Source organism: Cydia amplana, chromosome 8, assembly GCF_948474715.1.
Source record: "Cydia amplana chromosome 8, ilCydAmpl1.1, whole genome shotgun sequence".
Taxonomy (NCBI): Eukaryota; Metazoa; Arthropoda; class Insecta; order Lepidoptera; family Tortricidae; genus Cydia; species Cydia amplana.
Genome location: NC_086076.1, coordinates 2,886,469 through 2,905,719, shown reverse-complemented (window position 1 = coordinate 2,905,719; position 19,251 = coordinate 2,886,469). Strand labels below are relative to the sequence as shown.

The following is a 19,251-nucleotide window of genomic DNA, read 5'->3' as shown; positions in this document are numbered from 1 at the left end:
GTTCCGTATTTAGGGGATTTATGACGTATTAAAAAAAACTACTTACTAGATCTCGTTCAAACCAATTTTCGGTGGAAATTTGCATGGTAATGTACATCATATATTTTTTTTTAGTTTTATCATTCTCTTATTTTAGAAGTTTCCCCATACTTAAAACTGAAACTCAAAATAAATTTTTTCATCAAACCCACACGTGTGGGGTATCTATGGATAGGTATTCAAAAATGATATTGAGGTTTCTAATATCATTTTTTTCTAAACTGAATAGTTTGCGCGAGAGACACTTCCAAAGTGGTAAAATGTGTGCCCCCCCCCCTGTAACTTCTAAAATAAGAGAATGATAAAACTAAAAAAAATATATGATGTACATTACCATGCAAACTTCCACCGAAAATTGGTTTGAACGAGATCTAGTAAGTAGTTTTTTTTAATACGTCATAAATCCCCTAAATACGGAACCCTTCATGGGCGAGCCCGACTCGCACTTGGCCGCTTTTTTTTTCTATTTTTGTGTGAAAAACTTAATGCGGTTCACAGAATACATCTACTTACCAAGTTTCAACAGTATAGTTCTTATAGTTTCGGAAAAAAGTGGCTGTGACATACGGACGGACAGACAGACGGACAGACAGACAGACATGACGAATCTATAAGGCTTCCGTTTTTTGCCATTTGGCTACGGAACCCTAAAAATGGGTAGGTATGCAAAAAAAACATAGTACCTAAGTATATACTTAGGGGCTGTCCATAAATTACGTCATCCATTTTTGACGATTTTTTGAAATGACGTAATTTATGAATAGCCCCTTACCTTACATAATTTTATTATTTTCATTTACAATAGGTAAAATTATTTATTGTCACCTGGGAGCAATGATCCGATATAGGATGTTGAATACAACAACAGAACACTAATAAGTAAAAAAAGTACAGTCAACCAATTTGATTTCTAGGCCACTCTAGAACCTTGTCGCTTTAACTACTCGATAATTACAACATCAGATAAGTACAAGATAAACGAATTGATTCATTGTGACATGGTTCTATAGTTCAAATTAGTTAACCCTAACTTTTTGAAAGGCCATAGGTTAGGTTAGGTTAGGAGCTATAGGAGCACTTTTTTTCCAACGGTCATTCGATATCGGATCGGACAATATGAAAAACGCTCAACGCTCTGAGGCCCCACCCTTTGCCCGAACATGCTAATTGTGAGCAAAATTCAGCGCCTAAATTATTAAAACTGTTAATAAATACCTATTATGATACGTTGTCATATCCATACTTAATATGTGACGTTATCTATGAAAAGGGACCTTATTGTCGATGGCGCTTACGCCATTATTAAAGATGCTCCGATGTAAATACAATGCCGCGCGACGCTGTGCGGTGTAAGCGCCATCGACAATAAGGTCCCTTTTCATAGATAATGCCCCATATTATAAATCCGAAAGTCTTGTCTGCCTTTCTGTCTGGGTGTTAGGTACCTCTTCACGCTTAAACCGCTGAACGAATATAGTTGAAATTTGGCATAGAGATAGTTTGAGTCCCGGGGAAGGACATAGGATAGCTTTTGTGGAAGGATGTCGGAAATCATCCCTAAAGAGATTCCAAAGGCTTATAATGTTACAATTTATCTAAAGCAATGCTTAAATGATTGCTATTACATTTTATCCAGGCGCTATACTTACTCTAGCAGATGTTACTTACTGATTCCACCCAGACGAAGTGGCGGGCTTAAGCTAGTTAAACTATAAATGAAATACAGTCAGTATAAAAATATTTTAATAAACAATAAAATATATTCTTAGTTTACTGTCATATTAAAAAAGACTCAGTGAGACGTCGGGTGGCCATGGCTAGCTCATTCCTAGGCCAAGGAATAGGCATCGCTATGTAGCGAGAGAATGTGGCCAGCCTCATGGACACCCTTCCACAGGAGACATACATACAGGCCTATTATGGGCGGTTTTATCCACGTGACAAAATAACCGTCACTTTTTAACACCGTGGGACAGAAAGTGACGGACACCGTTTTGTCACGCTGTCACGTAGACAAGAACGACCATCATATCCGCACTGCGGGCTCAGCACGGTTCCATTTTTATCGACTATCACTATGCCCGTCACTTTCGCACTTACATACTTGTTAGAACGTGACAGGCATGGTGATAAACGATAAAAATGCGACCGTGCTACTATCGGAGGTGCATGGGTAGTAAAGTTTCTACTTTATTTTGTTAGCTTTCATTTATTTAGTTTATACCGAGCACAGACAAGACATCCTCTAGACTGAGCATAGTAACGCTACCCCCTCTGCCACTTATAATACGTTAGTTTTACTCCATCTTCGAGTCAATCCCGTGCCGTGATTGGTCCGTGTCTTTGAAAGGACCAATTACGGCACGGGATTCGCTCACCTCGTCCCCCCGCACCCCAGTATTTTTGGCAGCATCGGTTTCATGAAATAATGGCTCTAAACTCAGTCTAGAGGATTCCTAGTCTATGATACCGGGTGGGTTCTGTAACAAGAGCAATAAAATAAACTATAGGCTGTACTCCTCAAACTGAGCAACATTTGTTCAGCGACTTTAGAAAATAACTTGTGTTTTGATTTTTAGTACCTACACTTTAAAGTTTAGTACATTTTGTTATCTTTAAAGCGTGAGAAGAAACGCCGATTACAATGATGATAGCGTACAGTCACCTGCAATAATATATTACACAATAAAGAAAGGCCGCAAAAATATCTGACACGTACCTATTACTTATTTCAATTCAATTCTAGTCAATTTCAATTCAATTCAATATATTTATTTCAGACTGCATAGGTCCATAAAATTGTTAATATTACAAGTACTTACATTTAATTTTAAGAGTTAGTGCCTACATGCTAAACATACATTAAAATAACTAATAAATATATTATAATATCCACGGCACAAAACTAATTAACATGTAATAAAAATATGTCAAAATTAAAATTAAAACAATTAAATTCCTATTTATTTAAGATTAAAAATGAGAGGTCTGTCGCCTGTATGCAGATAGTTCCAACCAGGGATGTTGCGAATATCCGCATCCGCATCCGCAACCGCGGAACTTTCGCATTATTTTCAACATCCGCATCCGCATAAAATCGATGCGGATTTAATGCGGATGCGGATGTGGAACAGGTCGGTACAGGAACGTCTTAGCATCGGCGTAAGTGCTAGACTGCTAGGTAATTTAGTCATTAGCAAAAAAAACCTATTAGAAATTAGCAGTCAAGCGTGAGTGGGACTTAATGTACGGAACCCTTGGAACGCGAGTCCGACTCGCACTTGGCCGGTTTTTTGAAATAAAAATTACTAAAATGTTATACTTGACGTTTTTATGTACCTATCTTGACATCCGCATCCGCGGATGTGAGCCTTTAAAAATCCGCATCCGCAACATCCCTGGTTCCAACGCCTCATAATAGCTAGGGCACTCTCACTTTTCAATAACAGCACTCAGGAGGCTATTGGTACTCTCTCGCACTCGTGCACTCTGCGCATCAGGGAGGCAACACGTTTCCGCAGTAATTTCAATTTTTTTTTTTACTTATTATATATTCATGATTTCAATTAATTTTAATTTTATTATAAATCTTGATCTCATTGTCAAAATGTTGTGTTAATGATTTATTTTATTGTACTACTAACATGTAGCTGTAATGTATTATGGTACTAACAATATTGTATGGAATTTTTAATATTCTGAAATAAAGATTTTTTTTTTGTTATTTATAGATCCATACGAGCGTGTCACATATTTTGCGGCCTTCAAAAAGTAACATAGGGGAAACTGGGGAGGGTTGATCACCCCTTTTGTTTTTAGCATACATTTTCTTAACTATTTGTAGTATTGAATAACTTTATAGACCATACGATTCAGAATTTATCTCTTCATTAATAGTTTGAATTAGAACAGATTTGTGCAATAAATTAGACCATTATTTAATGAAAACCCATACTGTTGACTTTTACCATGTGTCCCCTATGTAAGGGAGACTTGTTTACCCCTGGTCGGGAGCCTTGATCCTAGGGGGATCAAGTGACCCTGGTTCTTGGGACACATGGTAAACAGATTTTTACCATGTCTCCCCGTACCAGATTCGCATTGATTATATAACTCGGATCGCTATTAGCAATGCATCTATAATTTGTAAAATACACAGCAAACATATATATATTGCATCTTCCATGCTTTGAAGTTGTATTTCCGGTAATCAGATGTCTAAGCCGAAGGGATCAAGTCTTCCAGATTTGGGGACACTTGGTAAAAAGATTTTAAGCGGCAATGTCATATTTCGAGGGTAGTATCTACATTAATTTATTCACTTTATCTACTGAAAATTAATATATGAAGATATCAAACACAAATTAATCCATAATCTTATACTTTTAAAAAACAATGTAATCGTATTATCCATAAAACAACATAAAATAGGGAATCAATTTTTGAACCAAAAAAAAGTTAAAATAAAACAAAAATCTAAGTTATTAACATAACATTTCTTGTAACAAGCTAAATTTTTTAAAGTTATTATGAAGGTATTTTTAGCGTCAGATACCTACAGCAATTTTAAATTTTTTACCCATCTCTGGTCGTTATCGTTTACTATATTCAATAAGTTTAGAAATTTACTGCTCACATTTCGAGGACGGTGTTTGAGCTGCATAATCCTAAAATCCTTTCTATGGACCGTCGTTTCTATAGTACATAAGGTCGGAAAGCCATTGAAATAGCATTTCATCCATAAAAACAAATATCGCCGGTTGAAAACCAAATATCGTTATAAGTGTTGTTTGTCGACCGAGTAACATCCCCTGTGTGCAAAACGTTTAACTTGATAAACAAGACCAAGTGCGGGTAGTTCGTAAAATGTTGATGTCAACTTTAGTTAGTCTTTTCAAAGGCCACGGGGATAATTCCGTTTTCGGAGTTCGGAGTCGGTTGTATAATTAAAAACTGAATTATACGCCATTAAATCCCGTTTTAATAAACAATAATGAGTCAAAAACCTTGAAAGTTTACATCAGTGTTTCTCTGGTCGTAATTTTGCGGCATGATTTACTAAAGAAAAGAAAATATTTATGATAGCTCTATGAATCATTTTGTAAGTAAATTTATTACAATGTATACTTGATCGCTTTGGGGGTGACATGATCCCGGAAACATATCTCCCCTGAAGAAAAATACAAAGTCTCCCCATACATAGTAAGATTATAAAACGTGTCGTACTCGAAACGTGTGTTCGCGTATATCAATGTAATCCAAGTTAATCATCACTTCAATAAACAACAAATAAAATAAGCACACTCACTAACATCATTTCCATCTCATATTATAAAATAAATCCAGTTAAAGCTTACCGAAAATTGAATATAGTACGCAGAAAATCTTTCACCATCCGCCATTTTTGAACCACTGACTTTTCCGATACAGTGCCATGACAGAACGTGAAGTTAGGAACGAATGAATGAGTGTTAACAGTGCAAAAAAATGTATCTCGTTTGGTTTGATTAAAAATGAAGTTTACCAAGTGTCCCCTAGGGATCGACCCTCCCCACCCTCACCTATTATTGCATGTGACTGTACATTGAAGTTAATAGTTAATTTGCATGAATAATAGGAAGTCTAAAGACTTCATAATTGTTAAAACAAAACGTTATTTTACAATATACCTATTACGAGTATGTTTTAATTATTTGCTAGTGGTACACGGCCCAAACGGTATTTATTTTAAGGCCCAAGATACACTTGTACTCGTAAGTCTTAGGTACTTACGTAAGTAGGGACACAGCTATAGTACAGAATGAGAGATAAATATCGTTATCTCATTCTAACAAATAGCTTTGTCCCTACTTACGTAAGTAAAACTTAAAAGTGTACCTCGGGCCTAACGGAAATATTTTAAATGTCATGATTTTATTGAAATAAATAGGTAGTATTTATCTTATTCAAATAAAACAGGTCAAGGAAAAATACAATAATAGTATGTTGTGTTTTGTTTCTAGGTGGAGTCATAATCAGGTGATATCATTTTGTGAATAGCTATAGCCGCTATAGGTATAATATAGCTAAATAGTGTTAAGTTAACGTTGGAGAGCCTAGGTCAATATAAGTACTAGGTAAGTATAAGTACCTACAAAATACAATAATATAATTTTATTGCAAATGTTATATGGATTTTTGTATCTTTAAGCGTGGGGACTATAGCCCAAGCCCTCTCGCGTATGAGGGCTGTGCCCAGCAGTGGGACGTATATAGGCTCAAATTAATTAATTTATCTTTATTACTACCAAATTAATTTATTATTTAATTTGTTTTAAATATTATTTAACCTACATACTTTATATTTTCTCTCATAGGCTATTGTGATACTTATTGTTTTAATACAAATTAGCTTAAGACGAACTCCGTTTTTAACACAAAGAGTACCGAATCGATAGGGCTCAACATTTACTAAAAAGTGGCTCAAAATTAAGGCCTCCACAGACATAACCGATAGATGCATGAAATTTGCGTTAAATTGCGTCATTTGATTTGCTGCAATGTGAGTGGAGCCCTTAAGCATCAGCTCGTATTCGCTATTTATAATTATAATTAACTTAAGAGTAAGTAAAGTAGCACTGGCGGCACACCGAGAAATTCAGTAAAATGCTGCAAATGATGTTAAAGGTATCGTACCGATTTTCAGACCTTTAACACCATTTGCAGCGTTTTTTGGCGAACCGATATAGCTAAAGAGCATAATAACTACGGAGCTATGTGGTAAACGTACTAGTGTTCGACATGCTAATGCCCAATAGATGACACGCTGCTGTCACCTCTATTGACAATGACTTAAGTTTCAACATGACGTCATGTACTGGGACCGTCTCGAGCACGATGTCTCCCCATCGAGTGCCGTAAAACGGGGTGAGTAGGTTTCGCGGGGAGAGGTGGGTTATGAATGTAGAGAGAAGGTTTGAGAGGGGGGTGAGAAGGGATTTTATGGCTACTGCTACAAAAATAAGGTATTCCAATTTAAAATGGAGCTATAGTAATACGCATAATAAAAAAAAATCGATCCAACAATCTTCCAAAATCACCTTTGTATGAAAACCCCTCTCCCCAAATACGAGGCACTACGGGGTGAGGTGGGTTTTCCTCTTTATCGTCAAAGTTATCAAATGGAACTACCTAAAATAAAATAAAAACTAAAATACAAACGTCCGGAACACTTATTATATATGACACCGTAAGATTGTGAACCCGTTAGTTTATAATCTAACGTAGGTTAGGTTAGGTTAGATTTTAATCTCCCTAGTGTCAGTTTATAATGTAACCAGCGAGGTTATATGACGAGTGTTTACAATTTTACGGTGACAGATACACCATACAGTTTTCATATATAAAAATAAAATGTTATCGAGGTTTGAATTTCAGTTTTGACCCTACTCACCCCATTTTACGGTACTGTACGTTTACTTGGCTATAATTTAAAATACAGGACCTAGGTGCTAAACTAAATTATTCTAAGATATAAAGTTAACAAAATCTACTCTATTTTTTTATGAACACCATTTTTCCCATTTTTAAGATGAACACCCTTACTGTGACCATTCTGGAGACCGTTATGACCATTTTGCAGACCGTTTAGTTTCGCTTTGTTAGGTTTGATGTAGGCTTTAATATAGAAGTCTATGAACAGTATAAGCATGAAGAGGTTCTGGGGTAGGAAGACGGCGGCTATCCAGCGGGGGTACGCACAATCGGTCTTCCAGACCAGGGTCGCCATGTGAACTACGATCATTAGGAACTGCAACTGCAAAAAAAATGGTGATGTTATCTTCTGTGTTATCGAATTATGCACATAAAAAAGTCGTCCTATTGCCGAGGGCACACTGAAGCCTATCTTCTGATTAATACTTGGCTAAAAATCGTTCTCAGCGACCAAGACGTTTAATTAACTTGAACTCAACTACGGGTTTTCTTTACGTCCTACATTTTGACCCATTTTCGTATAGGAGGTGTTGATCAAACTTCAAACTTCAACATTTATTCAGGAAATAGGCCACAAGGGCACTTTTACACGTCAACATTGAATTTACATACAAGCAAAATAATAATAATAATACATCAACAATTATTAAATACAACTGCAACTACCAAATCAAACTAACGTAATACAATTACTTAGAGATGTATAAGGTCTCATAATGTCGAATTACATAAAAAAAACTATAATAATAATATTAAAATAAAAACAAAACAGATACATACATGGAAAAATAATCAGATAAATCAAAACTTATTTAGAGGTGTAAATGTCTCTAAAGTCTATTTTTTAATTCGGTAGACTAGAATGACATTTCATAGTATGAAATGACATTTTATGTTCATACTATGAACTGTCAGTCTACCGAATAAAAAAATAGACTTTAAGTGTCAGAACTAAAAAATAACATAGTTAACAAATTATCCTTATAGACCGGGAGCCACGAACAGGTTTCCATGACCAATCGCCTCCCAGGCGATAACTCCTATAGTGGTTAACGGCTACGTATGATGAATCCTCGTGGACGTCAGCTGCCGCTCCGTTGGTGGGTTGAGGAATGGCAGCAACCGAAACACGTAAAAAAAAAAATATTTTCAGTCATCGCCTCCCGTTTGATACTTTGCCAGATGATAGTTTAGGTGCTATTGTTAATAAAAAAAATCGTCAGCCGGTTGTATCGCGGTGGAAACACCGTCAGCTGGTCACATGAACATGTAAAAAAAAATTTTTTTTTCAGTCATCGCCTCCCGCTTGATACTCTGTCAGATGATAGTTTAGGTGCTATTGTTAATAAAAAACATCGTCAGCCGGTTGTATCGCGGTGGAATCACCGTCAGCTGGTCACATGAACATGTAAAAAAAAATTTTTTTTTCAGTCATCGCCTCCCGCTTGATACTTTGTCAGATGATAGTTTAGGTGCTATTGTTAATAAAAAAAATCGTCAGCCGGTTGTATCGCGGTGGAATCACCGTCAGCTGGTCACATGAACATGTAAAAAAAAATTTTTTTTTCAGTCATCGCCTCCCGCTTGATACTTTGTCAGATGATAGTTTAGGTGCTATTGTTAATAAAAATAATCGTCAGCCGGTTGTATCGCGGTGGAATCACCGTCAGCTGGTCACATGAACATGTAAAAAAAAATTATTTTTTCAGTCATCGCCTCCCGCTTGATACTTTGTCAGATGATAGTTTAGGTGCTATTGTTAATAAAAAACATCGTCAGCCGGTTGTATCGCGGTGGAATCACCGTCAGCTGGTCATATGAACATATATTAGATTTTATTTATTTATTTGCTTGATATATGTTCATGTGACCAGCTGACGGTGATTCCACCGCGATACAACCGGCTGACGATGTTTTTTATTAACAATAGCACCTAAACTATCATCTGACAAAGTATCAAGCGGGAGGCGATGACTGAAAAAATATTTTTTTTTTACATGTTCATGTGACCAGCTGACGGTGATTCCACCGCGATACAACCGGCTGACGATCTCTTTTATTAACAATAGCACCTAAACTATCATCCGACAAAGTATCAAGCGGGAGGCGATGACTGAAAAAATATATTTTTTTTACATGTTCATGTGACCAGCTGACGGTGATTCCACCGCGATACAACCGGCTGACGATTCTTTTTATTAATAATAGCACCTAAACTATCATCTGACAAAGTATCAAGCGGGAGGCGATGACTGAAAAAATATTTTTTTTTTACATGTTCATGTGACCAGCTGACGGTGATTCCACCGCGATACAACCGGCTGACGATTTGTTTTATTAACAATAGCACCTAAACTATCATCTGACAAAGTATCAAGCGGGAGGCGATGACTGAAAAAAAAATTTTTTTTTACATGTTCATGTGACCAGCTGACGGTGATTCCACCGCGATACAACCGGCTGACGATTCTTTTTATTAACAACAGCACCTAAACTATCATCTGGCAAAGTATCAAACGGGAGGCGATGACTGAAACCAATTATTTTAAATTTTAGATTGTATTTATTTATTTGCTTTATAAATTCATGTGACCAGCTGACGGTGATTCCACCGCGATACAACCGGCTGACGATTTTTTTTATTAACAATATCACCTAAACTATCATCTGACAAAGTATCAAGCGGGAGGCGATGACTGAAAAAATATTTTTTTTTTACATGTTCATGTGACCAGCTGACGGTGATTCCACCGCGATACAACCGGCTGACGATTTGTTTTATTAACAATAGCACCTAAACTATCATCTGACAAAATATCAAGCGGGAGGCGATGACTGAAAAAAAAAATTTTTTTTACATGTTCATGTGACCAGCTGACGGTGATTCCACCGCGATACAACCGGCTGACGAGTTTTTTTATTAACAATAGCACCTAAACTATCATCTGACAAAGTATCAAGCGGGAGGCGATGACTGAAAAAAAAAAATTTTTTTACATGTTCATGTGTACAGCTGACGGTGATTCCACCGCGATACAACCGGCTGACGATTGTTTTTATTAACAATAGCACCTAAACTTTCATCTGACTAAGTATGAAACGGGAGGCGATGACTGAAAAAAAAATGTTTTTTTACGTGTTTCGGTGGCTGCCATTCCTCAACCCACCAACGTAGCGGCAGCTGACGTCCACGAGGGTTCATCATATATGGCCGTTAACCAGTATACGAGTTTTCACCCGGGAGGCGATGACTGACGAAATTTGCGCCTGGCTCGTGGACCATTAGAGATGTATAGGGTCTCCAAGAGTCAGATTTTTATAACATAGCTACATTATTAAATAATTTTCAAAAAAGAAGGAGGATTAAGGATGACTCACGATAGACCGGGCCGAGCTTCCGGTGCTTCGTTTTCTATGGAAAACACCACGTGATCACCGATCAGCCGTCATAGAAAATGACATGTGGGACGCCTCGGCCCGCCCGGTCTAGCGCGAGCCATCCTTTAGGGTGAAAAACCGTTGGAACACACGACAGAAATACTTTCATGACATGCTAAAATTATAATCATCGGGTGAAAACAGACTCCTTATTATTTATAAGTGACCATGCTCAGGAGATATGCCCATGTCCGTATATAATGACGAAGATGCATGTCTTCACTTATTGAACCATTTAGAAATGCAATGGCTACATCGAATTGCGTGAGAGAAAGACTTTTATTTGCTGCAATGCTTAAAATTGAGCGTATGGTCGCCATCCTAGCAACAGGACTGAAAGTTTCAAGAGTTGATCACCCCGATCCAATACCGTGGTCTCCTAAAATCAACGACGAATCGATCTTTCTGATACTTACAATTTGCATCTGCGTGATGTATTTTTTCCACCACATGGATTCCTTCATACTCGGCACGGCCACGGTCAGGAGATAGTACCCGTACATGATCACGTGGACGAATGAGTTGATCACCCCAATCAAGGTCCCGTGGCCTCCTCAAATTGATCAATAGAACATTCTCCACGTTATACTTACAATTTGCATCTGCGTGATATATTTTTTCCACCACATGGATTCCTTCATGCTCGGCACGGCCACGGTCAGGAGATAGTATCCGTACATGATCAGTGGACGAATGAGTTGATCAGCCCGATCAAATACCGTGGCCTCCTAAAATTGATCAACAGAACGATGTCCACGTTATACTTACAATTTGCATCTGCGTGATGTATTTCTTCCACCACATGGATTCCTTCATGCTCGGCACGGCCACGGTCAGGAGATAGTACCCGTACATGATCACGTGGACGAATGAGTTGATCACCCCAATCAAGGTGCCGTGGCCACCTGAAATTTGAGACAAATGTTTATGAATTTTGTACTTCTCTTCGGGACTCCGATTCAAAAGTTTCAAAACTACACGGAAGATGTATCTCACTCCAAAGTCCGTGTGTGTAAGTTTGTATTTATATATTTTTCGCTCTTATAATGAAGTGAAAGAAATTGAAACAGGCAAAAACGAAGATCGCGATAGATCCCCTAGGGAAGACAGAAACATATGCGGTATAAAGTGCTGAATTGGTTACCAAATGGACAGAGATGGTAAAAGCAGAAGTAAATGTCTTGTCACAATATTAACTGAACTTTCGACCAGTAAATAGATGGTGTTGAAAATTTAAGGAAAGCAATTTGTATTGTCCGTCATATGGTTTTATTCTTCCATAGTATATTTTTATAAATAAAATTACCTGGGAAGTATGTGACAGCGCCCCATGTCAACATAACCATGCCCGTGTGATGGTAGACGTGTAAGAAGGTCACGTGGCTGTTTTTCTTGCGGAGTACGAAGAATACCTGTAAAATACCAAACTTCAATACTGTACCCTCTAATATCATTATCTTCCTAGCTAAAACGCTTGGGAAAGTGATATTTTCTAGAAGTTTTGAAGGTCGTATCCGTCCGGAAATAGCGCGGGCAACAGTGCTTTCCTTAGTATAGTTGTCCGAGACAGGCAGTTGCAGTTCACGTGAGGAAACCTGGTGAACGCCCAGAAAACTTCACCCAAGAAGGGGTCATACCCTGAGTGGAAGAAGAGGAAACAACAAAATACATTCTCCTAGACTGCAAACAGGTAGAAGTATACAGGAGCAAATACCTAGGGACTCCGTGCACACTAAAAGAGGCATTTAGCAACCTAAAAACATTGCTAGGCTTCAGGGGGAGCTGGGGTGGTTAGAGTAGCGCTACCTCGTTTCACGCAAAATAGCACAATGGTTGTTGATTTGCGGAAAATGCCCAGAAGCACTAACTAACTATCAGCCATATTCGAACTTTAAGATACGTCAAATATTAGATATCTATTAGACATCACCAAGATATTTGAGTGTCAAACAAGTGTCAGAAGTGACGTGTCTTTAAACAAAAATGTCACTTTTGACACTGACATATCTTGGTGAAGTCTAATAGATATCTAGTTCAAAATCCGAATCGGGCCCTATGACCCCTGAGTTGTAAACCTTACTGCTGTAAACTTACGGTATCAGCCAGGTCGAGGATCTTGACGAGGAAGTACGAGTACACGTATCGGGCCACACGCATGGCCTTCTCGTCTGTGGTGTAGTCTACGGGCTCACATAGCCATTTGTAGTCAAACGCCCAGGCGTAGATTAGGGACTGGAAATAAATACATTCTTGATTATGCTACATTATATATTATTTATTTTTAGTTTGGGCCATATACAAATTAAGAGATTTAATATGGTCCAGTGACACAAAGCTACATTTAGCCAACTTTAACATTATATATTCATTAGGTTTTTTTAATGCGTCCTAATTTTCTATTCGGAACTCAGAGCATTTAGTAACTGGAGACATCTTGTTTGTCATTTTCTGTACAAAACAGTCCGCCGATTTTTGCAGGGGAGGCGCACGTCAAATGTATGTCTATTTGTTTGTAACGTAACCATATCAGATAAACGTCAGTCCATACAAAAGTTTGCACAATTGTGCAAGGTTTTCGGCAGAGGGCTGCTCTTAAAGGCAACTCGGGTTATTAAATGCTCTAAGATTCTGAAATATACACGGGTTATAGTGTTTAAACATATATGTAGAGTTAGACCAGAAAAGTCTGCAACGATTTTGATGGCATACGCAGTGCAAGCGTTATTTATACGTCATAATTGAAGTAATAGAAGTTTGACGTTTAAAATAACAGTTGCACTGCGTGTGCTATCAATATCGTTGCAGACTTACCTTGGACGAACTCGTATTTTTGAAGTGAAAACTTCTTTACAGGCGCTGGGCACTTTTTGAGGTGGGGAAAAAATTATAAACTCGAGACAGCGTAAGGCGATCATGTGACCGTAAGGGGCGTAAGGCGATCACGTGACCGTAAGGGGCTTACGCCCCTTACGGTTTAGATGGCCACTCATAATTTAGATGGCATTTAAATCAATAAAGAAAAACTCAATGTTATTTGACATTTATGTTGCGGACTCCTTTTCAAGACTCTTTACCTATGTTCAAATAATTTGACGTTGTCATGGCAGTATGTAAATAATCATGTCAATGAAAAAGTGTAATCTTATTTGAGAATGATAATAATATATAATAAATAAATAGAATACCTCCGCTAAACGTATGTATCGTGTTACCGGGCGTCGGTAACATAGTGAGGTGAGTGTTCACTTCTATCGGCACTCCCGGAGTGCAACCGTTGTTGCTTGTTGCTTGTTATTTTATTTTAATACTATAAACATATATTTCACTTACCCCTATAAATATCCGTGCACATATCAGCACCTGTAACGCATTGTATACAATAAGGACCTTATCCAAATTGTAGGCAGGCCGGTTCTTCATGTAGGCCGGGCCCCATTTCAGCACGAACATTAGATACAGGCCAAGCAGTGTCAGGCCCTGGTAGGGCCGGGCGCAGAGGAACCATTTGTTTGTTCTAGGGTCTGTAATTAATGAAAGTAATTACTTTTCTATTAGAGCAGGGGTCGGCAAACTTTTGGAAATAATAGGTAGTAGAGTCTCTACGGAAAGAGTCGTATAATGTAAATATGGGCTCCCTTACATTACACGACTCTATTCTTATTCCGCACAGACTAACAGTTTTGAATGATTCAATGATTTCACTAGACTTATTAGGCCTTAGATACGTCTTGTAAGTTTTACTTACGTAAGTAGGGCCAAAGCTATTTGTTAGAATGAGATAACGATATTCATCTCTCATTCTGTAGTATAGCTGTGTCCCTACTTATGTAAGTAAAACTTACAAGTGTATCTTGGGCTTTATAATTATCGATCGGGATGCGTCGAAATATCGGAAGCTCCAAAAAGACTAGAAGAAATACTTTACTACTACTAATATTTCTATATATCTCGCTCGCACTAATACGCGATTACGAGCGAGATGTAGATATAGAAAGTAACTTACGCACAGGCTAGCGAATATGTAAGTGTCAAAGGTGGTAGCCGTACAGGAATGTTTTTTACATTTAACTGATAACTGGCAAAATGGGACGGACAATTTGTAAACCTTATTACAAAGAAATAAAACCCTCCAATGGCCTGTTAGCAAAGTATTTCTCATGTTATAAGCATGATACTGCAATTACTTAGAAACTCGCTTTATAAGCGTATTCGCCGTTAAAAATGTATGCGTTTACGTCTTTTTTTATGTAGTATATGTATGACCCCTTCGTTGAACGATTAACCTTCTCGAGTGGTGTTTTAAATGTAGCTCATTATCATAGTTAATTGAATAAATGGCTACGTATGACTGTATATTTCAATCAGTTTACGTGCTTAGCCAGGAATGTTAAGGTTACGTTTCTATTGCGACTTTAATGTTTTTCAAACTCGAAGGGTAGGATGACACCTGGCATCTCCATATAATGGGGTCGGCAACTGTCAAAGCTTTACATAGATGGCGCCATCATAGCTTGCCCATTTTTCAATTAAATTTGGCTTACAGGGCTGGCATCTGGGGCATTAAAAAACAAAAATTTGACTCAATTCTAGGGATTGTCAGGGCAAGCTATGATGGCGCTATCTGCTAAATACTTCGATCGGCCAACCCCATTTAGAACCTAAAAAGCTAAAACTCGCAAAATTGTATTGAAGGGTCAATCAACTAGGTATTTCTTGTTGTTATTCTGTCCCATCAGCGAGGAGACAATAGTAGCATAGATTGTTAGAAAACTGCTGTACCATGTTCTACTATCATGTCCCGTTATGGAAAGGTCTTATAACTACCATAAAATGCAAGTTTGTTTCATTTAAATACGAAAAACCTAGAGTTTTAAGAGTGACTCGATCAGGAGAAAAGTTGATTAACCCTGAAATGACAGGTGTCATCCTACCCTTCGAGTTTGAACATAGTTTGAAAAACATTATACGGTGTTAAGCTGACGTTCGGATGTCAATTGCAGCTGCATTACTGTTGTGGCGTCGTTGTTGCTGCAGGAAATTGAAAGATACAGAACTGTCAATTTCCTTGATAAAATGAGTGATGGAATGAACGTCATAATCGAGGCAGTAGGTAACGCGGCGGCGAACGTCACTCATCACAAGGAAATTGACAGACACAGCGGCGGCAACAACGACGCCGCAACAGTGCAGTTGCAGTTGATATCCGAATGTTACCTTTATACGAACCAATGATGAATTGGTACCGCAAAATGGGGTGAGCAGGGATTACGACGGCAGTTGGGTTATGAATGGGGAGAGAAGGGATGACAGAGGGGTGAGTTGGTTTTACAGGCTACTGCTACGTAAATTATATATTCTAATAACAAATCAAGCTATTACAATGTTCATAATCCCAAAGTGTCGATCCAAGAATTTTCAAAACTCACCTTATAGTAGGAATTCCCTCCTCATTTCAACTACGGGGTTAGCTGGGATTTCCTACTATTTCGTGTTTATCTTTAAAGTTATGAAATGCTACTACGCAAAATCATAAAAAAAAAACCGGCCAAGTGCGAGTCGGACTCGCGCACGGAGGGTTCCGCACCATCAATAAAAAATAGAGCAAAACAAGCAAAAAAACAAGCAAAAAAACGGTCACCCATCCAAGTACTGACCCCGCCCGACGTTGCTTAACTTCGGTCAAAAATCACTTTTGTTGTATGGGAGCCCCACTTAAATCTTTATTTTATTCTGTTTTTAGTATTTTTTGTTATAGCGGCAACAGAAATACATCATCTGTGAAAATTTCGACTGTCTAGCTATCACGGTTCGTGAGATACAGCCTGGTGACAGACGGACGGACGGACGGACAGCGGAGTCTTAGTAATAGGGTCCCGTTTTTACCCTTTGGGTACGGAACCCTAAAAACAAAATACAAACGACCGGAACATAGGTAATAATACAGTTTTATCGAGGTTTGAATGTCAGTTTTGTCCCTGCTCACCCCATTTTACGGTATCTAATTATCCAGCCTTAAATTCAGTAAACTGATTTTTTTTCGTAAAATACTATCACTATCACAAAGGCGATATTAGGAAAGTCATTAAATCATTTAAATTTCGTAATAAGCAGATTTTCTGTCATTTACTGTTGTTTCACGAAGTAGGGCAGCAAAACATTGCGGTGTTCTCAATAAGCACCGCAAATGTCAATTTACCGTATGCGAATCCCCTCATTACCTACGGATAGTTGCACTTGTGGACGTGATAGCGCGCTAACGACAGTTTCTGTCTCTTTCTGGCGTTGGTAAAAGTGATGCTTTCTTTATCACGTAGATAATGCACTCAAATTAATGTATCCTTGAGGAGAAAGAGCCGATTTCTTCATACAAACGTAGTCCCCATTTTTTCTCTCTGGATATTATAATATTACAAGGGTTAAAAGCCTTTTTTTGAAAATTGTTTATGTTCCTAATTCGTATAGGTAATACTAAAAAAAAAAACAAAAAAGTCAAAAGAAGGGGCATAGCTATGGTTAATATACAATAAATTATAATGTATGTATGTAACTAGGAAAATGGGGACTACGTTTCGTTTGTATGGAAAAGCCATCGTCCGCTAACGTCTTAAAATTATACCTCTCGCATCGCAACCCGGATCATAGCCCGGTTTTTTGGGGGCAAAAACGAACCAGTGATGAGTTAAATATCTACTTAAAAAATGTTATTGATATCTAAATCATTTTAACAAACAATAATTAAGCAATTTCTAAATCATTTTAACAAACGTGACTCATAAACTGAAATTAATTGAAATTGGTTTCACAAGATGTGTCTTTGATGTGGTTAACCACATCGTGCTAATAATGGAATCTTGAGCGTTGCGAGCGTTTCAAGGCACGAGGGTTAAAAAAACTTTGCCACCGAGTGAAACGCAATTTTTTTTCTACATTATTAAAAATTTAATTATTTACAAATTCTCTGGTGTAAGTATATGCTATCTTTGAAAGGCTAGGCGCCTTTGACCAACGGCACTACTTAAAAAAAAACTTAATATAATTTTATTTGTTCTAATTTCAAGTTTAAATAGATAAAAACTTACCAGTAAGCTCTTCAAACACATATCTGTATCCCTGCCAAGCGGCTTTCAATATCAGCGCCATTATACACAACCTGCGCGTGCGCTCACCGTGAAGATTCTACCGCTAGCGGTTACCTTGCATCACGGCCCGAGCAGCTCAAAAACTATAATCATACTGAACTAACACCCAGCTTGATTGAGTGGAGCAATGATTTAATTTACATTACATTAGTTGACAATGCGTTTTTTTAAAGGACTTGTAGTTAAGGTTTTAAAGAAACGACTTATTGGTGGTGGTGCAATAGACATTTAATACCGATATTCGATTGAAAATCGACCTAGAAAAGTGTATACCAAAAATAGAAGAAATTCAGAATGGCGGCCATTTTTTACAAATTTGATCCTTTACCGTATCTTTCGGATCCTCAGATATCAATATTCATCATGATTACAGTAAATTTTCCGTCAGAAGTACCGTTTTCGAGCTACAAGCAGAAATTTATGCACGCCTCCTGGGGTTTGCGCATAGGTACTCGCATTACACACATTAATAGGACCAAATTAACGATTTCCATCTTGCTGGAAATTTATTTTTATTTCATTCGATAGCGTGACGAGCGTTCGCGTTTGCGTTATATCTATTTTTATATGGGATTTTGAACAGCACGCCAAGCGGGACGTTTTGGAAACTCTAAATCCCATACAAAATGATACTTAACTCAAACGCGTACATTACGTCACGCTATCGAATGATTTACACTAGGGGCACTGGGCTACTGAAACTTAACCGATAACAGCGAATATTACAGTATAATATCCTTCAGAATACACTTTGGGGACGCCTAGAACCTAAAATAAACCATAATTTGACAAATGTCTTCTTGATATCCTGTATATTCAACGCGTATTACCCTTTATATCCAACGGTTTATTTGCATAGTAGTAATGCCACATTAGTGTTTAATCCAACACGTGGAAATAACCTATATAATTTATGCAGATTGAAGTTTTATACTGTATGTTAATAAAAAAAAACGTTCGTCACCTTTCTAAAACCACCTTCACCTTATTGATAGAAATTATAGTCTGACCATGCTAAATCTGCATGCCATTTGCAAAGAATCAAAAAAACACAGCACGTTAGCCAAAACACAGTTTAAATTTGAATTTTGTTACGCAAGTACAGTGAACAATTGAATAGATTTTCAGCAGACAGTCCTATTCTATAAATAGGTATTGTTTC

The 19,251-nt window shown here is 37.7% G+C and overlaps 1 protein-coding gene across 1 annotated transcript; it reads right to left on the bottom strand.

Moving 5' to 3' along the window:
• Positions 1-7,516: 7,516 nt before the first annotated feature.
• On the bottom strand, positions 7,517-18,240 carry LOC134649978 (very long chain fatty acid elongase 7-like). The gene is made up of 6 exons (XM_063504791.1): positions 18,030-18,240; positions 14,281-14,471; positions 13,045-13,182; positions 12,257-12,362; positions 11,719-11,855; positions 7,517-7,834 (listed from the first exon to the last, which is right to left on the bottom strand). Exons 1-6 carry the CDS (start codon positions 18,088-18,090, stop codon positions 7,568-7,570), a joined length of 900 nt encoding a protein of 299 aa, XP_063360861.1. The 5' UTR covers positions 18,091-18,240; the 3' UTR covers positions 7,517-7,567.
• Positions 18,241-19,251: the final 1,011 nt, after the last annotated feature.

What these genes read in the sequence shown, in the direction of transcription:
- LOC134649978 (XM_063504791.1), bottom strand. Translation starts at nt 18,090, where the DNA reads ATGGCGCTGATATTGAAAGCCGCTTGGCAGGGATACAGATATGTGTTT. An exon ending in TGTGTTTGAAGAGCTTACTG is followed by an intron (nt 14,472 to 18,029) that starts GTAAGTTTTTAT and finishes CATTAATTACAG; the next exon opens with ACCCTAGAACAAACAAATGG. An exon ending in CGCTGTCACATACTTCCCAG is followed by an intron (nt 11,856 to 12,256) that starts GTAATTTTATTT and finishes CTCAAATTTCAG; the next exon opens with GTGGCCACGGCACCTTGATT.